We start from the raw sequence: 9496 nt of genomic DNA on the forward strand, positions 1-9496 counted from the left end.
CAGCTGGTGCATGACTGCACACACAGCCCTGAATACTAACATCCCCGTGCTGTCTATCAGCGCCTCACTCTACCTCAGCTTTGTCAAGACAACTACGTCAGCAAGGCCAGGTGGCACCCCAGGCCAGCTGTCTAGGGTAGTATATAGGGCTCAGTGCACCCCTGTGAGCACGGCAAGCACGGCGGCCTCAACAACCATGAACCACATTCCATCTTGGGGAGCTACCTTCCAACTGAAGAGGAAAACAGCGGTCTCCAAGCTCCTCCTTCATCCCGTCATGGCGGAGCTTAACTCCATACCAGGGAAGCCTCCTCTTAGCCACTTAACTCTAGTGAACAAAGCCACAGACACATGTCTCGTAGTCTGTTTAATTTGTGCTGCTCACTCAGACAGATGGCGCACGTCCCAGTGTCAGCGCCTGGAAGAAGCCCTTCTCCCCCTCATGAAGGAGCACAGGTGATGTTCAGGAAGAGGAGCCCTGCGAGTGACTCCTGACCACTTCTGACTGATGAAGGGCAGTCTCTAATTTCTCTGGCACTCATGACCCTGGGGGGGCAGGGCTGCTGGGGCTGCTGTCAGGGACAGTGAGGCTCTCTGTGAGCATGCCTACCAGCTACCTTCTTTGGCAAAAGCAAGCAGAGAAACTACAAAGGTCAGAGGCAAAGACAGCAGTGACTGTCACTTCCTTCCCGTAAGGCCTTTTCATAGGAAACCAGAGCTGTCTGGGAAAGCCAGGCAGCAGCCACACCCCACAACCCTGGTGCTCTCCCTGCACCAAAGGAAGGCACCCAGGCTGCCTGCCAACCCCCTGGAAACACCTAGAAATGTCTGTTGTCCTGCTGACCTGTGTCCCACACACATGGGCTTCTCACTTCCTGCCGTTTTCTCCACACATGTGCAAACATTACCCTGTAAGCAAGTGAAAGAGAGACACAAGCGACCTTCCCTGCCTGACGAGCTTTAAGAAATTCCTTTCTGTGGGCAGAAGCAAGAAGAGGAGTCTAGGCAGTTTCCCAAGAGGCCACACTGCAAGGCCCTCAGGGCTTGGCCTTCCTCCCAAGCTAAGGAGTCAGCACCCCAGGGAGCAAAAGTGCAGACCACTGGCCTTGCTGCTTAGACAATGAGCTGGTCTTATTCAGTTGCACACATAGATCTGGCTCCTGAGAAGGGGGACCTCACCACAGCCCCCACCAGGTGCTTGGAACTGGAAAGGGACCTGTCCCGTTGAAAAGCAACACCCAGCCATGAGATGTGAGGCTTGCCATGTCACCTTAAGGTACAGCCACCCCACCAAAGGCCTCAAGATAAACCCTGACAAGGGGCGGGTACTTGCGTGTGACTACAAGACCCCTAGCTGTTATACAGGGGAATCACCCTGGTGATCTCCCGACGACAGATTGGACACCGCTTGGGCTCTGGCAAGGCAAGGTAACACTGGCGACAGGAACAGACATGCCCGCATTCTAGGAAGACACAGGACTTGAAACTGCTCAGGCACACCACGCAGGCGCTCTTCAGGCTCTCCCTGTCCTCAGGCGAGGCTTGGCTCAGCAGGTGGGCCTCGTGCTCCCGGAACTCTTCCTGGAGCTGCTGCTCAGCAGGCGCTACCAGCCGCTGCAGGTACTGCCTCCGCAGGATGAAGAAGAGGGTGGCACAGGTGGCAAAGCCGAACACCAGGACCAGAATCTTCCAGAGCCGGACACTGGACTCCTGCCTGTGCAGCAGGCTGTCGAAGTCCTGGCTGCTCAAATAGTACTGCATGCCTTGCTTGGGGGGCTGCAGGCGGACAGAGTTGTTGTCCAGGACCAGTTCACCAACCCCGGTGAGGGTGGCCCCCACCTTCAGCATCTCCTCTGTCTCCTGGATGCCTTTGGGCCGCTCACCACTGATGTAGTGGCCGATGGCATCAGTGAATGACTGCACAGAGGGGTGAAACTTCTCGTACACGGTCTCTAGGCCCAGATCCACCGAGTCCAGGGGCTTCAGCACCCGCACGGCCACAGCTACACCATCCTCGTGGGGCACAAGGTCAAAGGGCACAGTGTTAGTCCTCTGGTGAATGATCTTAGAATAGTCATTCCTAAAAGAATGCAAGGACCGAAGATGAACAAAAGGGAACAGGCACCCGACTCCCACACACTGGACCACCTTCATGCAGATACCAACACAGAATCCACCGGATAGATTCCGCCATCGAAACTGAAAGCTGGTCTCCAAATCAGTCTGTTCTAGAGCAATGGTTCTTAAGCTTCCTAAGGCAGTGACATTTTAATACAGTTTTTCATGGTGTAGTATCTCGCTGCTACTTCCTAACTGTAACTGATACTGTTATGAATTTTAATGTAAATGTCTGTGTTTTCCAATGGTCTCAGGCAATGCCTGTGAAAGGATCATCTGACACCCCCTAAGTGGGTCACGACCCACAGGTTGAGAACACTGTTCTAGAGCATTGACTCACTGAGACCACAGCAAGGAGGGTCCACTCATAAGCCTCAGGTTTCAGTGGACAACAGTTGGCAACAGGAGTCACCTATAGTGTTTATTCCCTGTGTTGCTATCATAAAACACCTGAGACAAAAATCTTCTAGGAGCAGGTGGGAAAATGGGTCACTTCATGTGATGGCACAAAACTATTTAAACAGATCCACATGTGACTGCTCTATAAATGAGTATCTCTACAACTTCAGTGTGCTAAGAGTCAACGGCTGCCAGGTTCCATCTGAAAACCAGGTTCTGTAATCAGGCAGTGGGCCTAGGGTCCTGTGCTGTACCTGGCTGCCTCGTAGTGGGCCTAGGGGCCTGTGCTGTACCTGGCTGTCTCGTAGGTTCTAAGGGAGGTGCACCGTACACACAGCGCAGTACTGGGGGTGCAGAGAGGCAGCACTGCAACCTGTCCCCAAAAAGCTAAAGACGCAGCAAGCCCAGACCCGGCCCCCAAACAGAGTGCGGTTCCAGCCACTGGAGAGCGGAGAGAGGACACGCACCAAAGGTGGGTTGTTCGATTCCACACCATCTTGTGCTCCTGAAGCGTCAGCCGCTGGATCACCCCCCTGCAGTTTTCCACAAACTGGCTGTTGAGTGTTTCTTTAACGGACCGCACAGCTCCTGTGGAGAAAACAATGGTGGGTCTTCTAAGGACGGCACTGCCTTTGAGTTGAGACCGCTAATTAATCACCACAGTGGCATCTGTGTCACCTAAGGCATGCAGGACCTACGTAAGCAGCTCACATGAGTCACATCATTCAGATCTTAACTATCTTACACCATACTAAGTCCCCTAAAGTAATCAGAGACCTGCAACAGTCTGGTCACCTTGCCTGAGACAACAGCCCCCACCATTAAAAGGCTCTCATGTGGAGCAGCAAAGGGGCGCAGCAGGTGAAATGCCAATAAGTCTGACAACCTGAACCGTGAAGCCAACCCCTAAGTTGTCCTCCGACCTCCACAAGTGCGGAGTGGCACCCTCACCCTTCCTTCCCACACGAACATAAAATAAACAGATAGACAGATAGACAGACAGACAGACAGACAGACAGACAGATAGATAGAGGAATAAATAAAGTGTAAAAAAGAGAGGGGCATGTGTCGGCCAAGATGGTTTTACTACTAGGAAGAGGCAGATGCTGCCCCTCATACTAAAAAGCAAACGTACCTTCAATGACAGCGTAAGGCACACACTTTCCTGGTGCTTCTGAAAGAATGCCCTTTAAATCTTCACCCAAGTGGATCTTCTTAGCTCCCTAAACACAAAAATAAGTAGATGCTAAGTTGGCCACAATACTGACACGCTGCATCGAACTTTAGGTGTTGGGGGATGGGAGATGAGGAGACTGGACGGGAGGGAGTATCTAGATGATGTGGTTCCCAGGTCTGGCCCTGAAACTTGACCATAAACAGGCAGGTGCTCTGGGCTCATCTTCACGGAGGCTGGAGGTGTCACCATCGGCTTCCAGTTGAACAAACCATTCCTCTAACGCTTCACTTTTACGTGAAGATATAAACAGTATTAGTCACTGGTGTACCCAAGAGCCAACTTCAGCAAAGATGAAGCTGGATCAAACTGCTGCATATCCCTGGTGATTTTGCACAACTTAGAGTCTGTTTCCAAACTAGAAAGGAAGGGGAAACCATACTTTCACAGGATCTTGTAGGTGGCATAAATGAACCTTGAGGTCTAGCAAAACCCAGTGCAGGTCTGATGCATGGGAGCCTTGCAATACAAAGATTCCCATGACCAAGGAGGATAACAGCGGGAGTAGGACACAAACTCCGCTGTGTGTTCTGTAACCTGACCATGAAATGAAAATCTAAAGTTAGAAGTCCCATGGTTTTCCAGGAAGGGTTGTTTCATTCCTTTAGGAATTAACTAGGTCTCATGTATCACAGGCTTCCTGGGGACTCGACACACATCTGAGGATCTCCTTCAGCTCATTCTTGTTGTCATTTGTTCTGGGGTTCTTCATTTGTGTGTGTTTGGTTTTATGTTTTTTCCATTTTGTTTTGGATTTTGTTTTTTGGGTTTTTGTTTTGGTTTTTTGTTTTTTTGGGGGTTTTTGTTTTGTTTTGTTTTGTTTTTTTCTAGACAGGGTTTCTCTGTGGCTTTGGAGGCTGTCCTGGAACTAGCTCTTGTAGACCAGGCTGGCCTCGAACTCACAGAGATCCACCTGCCTCTGCCTCCCAAGTGCTGGGATTAAAGGCGTGTGCCACCAACGCCAGGCCCTGTTTTTTGTTTTTGTTTTGTTTTTTGAGACAAGGTCTCACCATGTAGCCGTAGGTGCCTCAAACTCACTTTATACACCAAGCTGTCCTTGAACTCAGAGATTCACCTGCCTCTGCCTCCTTAGCACTGGGAACTTCTGATCCTCTTGTCCAACCTCCTGAGTTTAGACTATAAGTGTATCCCACCACACCTGGCTTATGTAGTGCTGGGGATTGATTCCAGGACTTCATGCAGGCTAAGAAAGCACTCTACCAAGTGAGCTATATCCTCATGTCTTGGCAAGGCTTTTTAAGGTCACCCAAAGATGGGCCCTGGAGAATTCGGCAATTCCAAGAGTCTCACATATAGTCAACCTGAAGTCAAATTGGTTCTGGAGTCAAGAAAGTGAAATATCAGTTACACTCTGAGCCAAACACTCCAGGAGTAACTTAGTAATTTATTAGGTGAACAGCTGGACAGCTGGACTCCCACTGGGATGCCATCTTACAGCAGACCCAGGTGCCTCCTCATGAACTGCTTCATTCCAAAGTCCAGAACCTTCTTTCACTGCGGGAACTGCAGTTTTGTTTCTGAGCCCTGACTGAAATCAGTCTGCTGAAAAGGGACTCAGGTTCAGGAGGCCACCTTTCACACAATTGCCAAATCAAGGCTTTGGCTGATGGACTGTGAAATTTTGGCCAAAACCATTAACATGCACTGAGCATCTACTAGTTGTCAAACACGGAGTTAAGAATCCAGATGGGAAGAAAACAAAGCCAGACCCTCCCCTGACCTCTAAAGGCCCAGCCGTAGACCAGCTTGACAGCTGTGGCAAAGCAACACTGTCAACTAACAAAGCCGGGAAAGAAAAGCTCAGGGTTCTGAATTAGGGTCAGAGCTGTGCCTTGGCATCCACAACAAGTGAGGCTCAGCCACCTGTCCTCAATGCACCAACTAAAAAACGCTAACAGAAAAAAACAAAAGACATTTATCCAATGTAGCCACAATGAGAAGGGGGGTGGCTCCACCCCAATTCTCTCTTTGGGTCTTAACAGGGAAGTAAGGGTTTTCACATTTTTACCTTATTTATTATTTTATGAGTATGGGTGTTTTGCCTCCATGTTTATCTGTCACCACACACATGCCTGGTACTCACAGAGGTCAAGAGATCCCCGGGACTGGAGTTACAGATGTGTGAGCTGTCCTGTGGGTGCTGACAACCAACTCAGATTCTAGAAGAGCAGACAGTACTCCTAACCTATGAGCCATCTCTCCAGCGGGAAGTAAGGGTTAAATGGCTTAAGTGAGCGGTCAGGTTAAGGTATGGTCCTGCCCAGCACTACCTGTTCAGCCTGCCCCTCCTACAAAGGTCGTCTTGACAAATTCCTCCTCTGACCCTCCCCCAGGCCCTCAGCTTTTCCTTCTCCCAGCAGCAGGAGCTTCCTGGGGGGAATTCCAATTTCTTGGAGTCCCCTGTCTCAATAATCTGATAGCCAAAGATAAGGACACAATAGAAATCCTCCCTCTTGCCTGGCCCATTATACTACCCTTGAACTCAAAGACCCACTGAGTTCCAAGCTGCCTTGGTTGCGTTCCTCTTGCTGTGGTAAAACACTGGGAGAAAAACAAAGGAAAGGAAAGGTTTATTTGGGTTCCCAGGTCAAGGATACAATATATCATGCTGGGGAAGTATCCTGGCTAGTTTAAATCAACCAGACAAAAGCTGGAGATATCCGGGAGGAGGGAACCCCAACTGAAAAACTTCCTCCCTAAGATCCAGCTTACTTAGAGACTGAAGGGGGAGAGCCCAGCCCACAGTGAGTGGTGCTACCCCTGGGCTGGTGGTCGGGTTCCGTAAGAAAAAGCAGGCTGAGCAGCAAATGAGGAACAAGCCAGGAAGCAGCCCCCTCCAGGGTCTCTGCATCAGCTCCTGACTCCAGGGGCCCTGCCCTGTTTGAGTTCCTGTCCCGACTCCCTTCCATGATGACAGTGATGTGGTAGCAGAAGTCAAATAAACCCTTCCCTCCCCAATCGTGTTTCATCACAGCCACGGTAACACCAGCGAAGACAGAAGTCAAGGTAAAGAGGGCTGAAAGAGGCTGGTCACGTGGTACCCAAAACCCACAAACAGCAATGAATGCCTGTGTTCTGCTCATTTTCTCTCTTTATTTGCAGCCAAGAATCCAAGCCTAAGGCATGGTGCTGCCCCATTTCTAGGGCAAATGTTGCCACCAAAGTGAACTAATCAAGGCAGTCCCTCAGAAGTGCACCCAGAGGTTTGTCTCCTGGGTGATGTCAGATCCTGTCAAGATGACAGCTAATGCTACTCTATGTGACTCTCCTTTGAATCTCAAATAGCTGGGTTTGCAATCAGGGAACCCCAGAATCTCAGGGACTCTCAGAAATTACTGTGCTGATAAAAGAAATAGTAAAACCAAGATGGAAAGATGTTGTGTGAGCTGTTACTGCAGTTCAAAAATGAGAGTGAACTTTTAAAGCAACTACAATATAAAAAGAAATGGTTGGTAGAAGCAAGGAGCTGAGTAGTTAAATAACGAGCTTCTAAGTTTGCCACTCTCCAGGCTGGACCCACACCTCACTAACATAGCTAGCTGCATGGCCTCCAGCTCCACCCAAAGTATCAACTTGCTTAAAGTGCCAACGCCCCTGTGAGAGTTCATTTTTTTATGGGGGAGAAGTTTCCTCGAGACAGGGTTTCTCTGTATTGTTTTGGAGGCTGTCCTGGAACTTGCTCTTGTAGACCAGGCTGGCCTCGAACTCACAGAGACCCACCTGCCTCTGCCTCCTGAGTGCTGGGATTAAACGCGTTCACCACCATCACCCGGAGTGATGCTTACTTTTAATTGTCAACTGGACAGAGTCTACAATCACTTGAAAAGAGTGCTATCAATTAAGGGGCTGTCTAAATCGGGCAGTGGTGGCCCAAGCGTTTAATCCCAGCACTTGGGAGGCAGAGGCAGGTGGATCTCTGTGAGTTCAAGGTCAGCCTGGTCTTCAAAGAGTCCAACACAGTTTCTAAACCTACATACAAACCCAGTCTGGAAAACAAAAACTAACAAAGTAAGGGCTGTCTAAATTGGGTTGGCCTGTGGTGTGTAGGCATATCTGTTAAGAAACGGTCTTGTCAGGACAGCCTCCAAAGCCACAGAGAAACCCTGTCTCGAAAAACCAAAAAAAAAAAAAAAAGGTCTTGTCGCCAGGCATTGGTGGTGCACGCCTTTAATCTTTAATCCCAGCACTCGGGAGGCAGAGGCAGGCGGATCTCTGTGAGTTTGAGACCGGGCTGGACCGACAGCCTCCAAAACAATACAGAGAAACCCTGTCTCGTAAAACCAAAAAAAGAAAGAAAGAAAGAAAGAAAGAAAGAAAGAAAGAAAGAAAGAAAGAAAGAAATGGCCTTGTCAGGCAGTGATGGTGGTTTAATCCCAGCCACTTGGGAGGCAGAGGCAGGCAGATGATCTCTGTGAGTTTGAGAGTTCCAGGACAACCAGGGCTACACATTGAGACCCTGTCTCAAAAAAACTAAAAGAGCAAAAAAGTGGTCTTCACTGTTCTAACCAATGAACACAACTGGGCTGCTGTGCTGTGGGTGACACCATTCCCTAGGTCGGGTTCTGAACTGTACAACAGTAAAGAAATCAGCTGAGCACTACGCATGAAAGCATTTGCTTCTCTCTGCTCTTCATTCACATGTAATTTGATAGCTGCCTCAAGGTCCTGCCTGGACTTCCCTGCGATGATGGACGGTAACCTAGAATTGAAAGTCAAATAAACCCTTTCTCCCCTGAGTTGCTTCTTGTCAGAGAAAAGAAACGAAACTCTGCGTTTCCCTGTCCTTCCACTTTTCTCTGCCTTACTCCAACCCACTTCTCACGCCGTCCGATTAAGTGTCGATGTCTCGCTGTCCTAGAATGGAACATTCACGAGGACAACAACCTTTGTTTCTCTCACTACCTGGTGCACAGCAGAAATAGTTTTAGAACAAATGGGTGACATTCAGAGTAACTCCAGGGACTTCGGAGCGAAGGGGCTGGGCAACCTCGCCGCAGCGGGCGGCCGGGGTCTGGGTCCCCGGCTCGGCTCGGCGCGAGGGGCCGGTGAGGACAAGACGGCTTCCGCACTGACCTTGAGCTCCTGGGAGACCTGGGCCTTCTGCCGATATATGGAGTACAGCACGGCGGTGACAATCGAGCTGGTACCCAGCAGGATGAACTGGCCCAGCGACGGCCGCGATCCGCTCTCCATGGCGACACCGAGCCGCGCCAGCCGCCTGGAAACCACTCGCGACCCCTGTGCAGCCGGGAAACCCTTCCCAGAAAGCGTACGCCGGCGCCCGTTGATGACGAATGCTATCCCGGAAGTGGAGACCCAGCAAAGGGGCCCGGAAGACGACGTTGCCGAGGTGATTGCGATGTTGCTGCGGCCTCAAGGGGAACCGATGGGCACTGCGAGCGACTATATGACTATGTCAGGGCCGGGCGGTGGTGGCGCATGCCTTTAATCCCAGCACTCGGGATGTAGAGGCAGGCGGATCTCTGTGAGTTCAAGGCCAGCCTGGTCTACAGATCCAGTTCCAGGACAGCCCCCAAAGCCACAGAGAAACCCTGCCTCAAAACAAATAAAAAGACCGTGTCAGCCGGGCGGTCCGTGTCAGCCGGGCGGTGGTGGCGCACGCCTTTAATCCCAGCACTCGGGAGGCAGAGGCAGGCGGATCTCTGCGAGATCGAGGCCGGCTGGACCGACAGCATCCAAAACAATACAGAGAAACCCTGTCTC

At 50.5% G+C, this 9496-nt stretch overlaps 1 protein-coding gene across 1 annotated transcript; it reads right to left on the reverse strand.

The window, feature by feature from the left end:
• Positions 1-354: 354 nt before the first annotated feature.
• On the reverse strand, positions 355-9072 carry Mul1 (mitochondrial E3 ubiquitin protein ligase 1). The gene is made up of 4 exons (XM_005081038.4): positions 8846-9072; positions 3653-3740; positions 2985-3105; positions 355-2080 (listed from the first exon to the last, which is right to left on the reverse strand). Exons 1-4 carry the CDS (start codon positions 8963-8965, stop codon positions 1351-1353), a joined length of 1059 nt encoding a protein of 352 aa, XP_005081095.2. The 5' UTR covers positions 8966-9072; the 3' UTR covers positions 355-1350.
• Between the last annotated feature and the right edge of the window lie 424 nt (positions 9073-9496).

This window comes from Mesocricetus auratus, unplaced genomic scaffold, assembly GCF_017639785.1.
Source record: "Mesocricetus auratus isolate SY011 unplaced genomic scaffold, BCM_Maur_2.0 Super-Scaffold_100014, whole genome shotgun sequence".
In the NCBI taxonomy this organism is placed as follows: domain Eukaryota; kingdom Metazoa; phylum Chordata; class Mammalia; order Rodentia; family Cricetidae; genus Mesocricetus; species Mesocricetus auratus.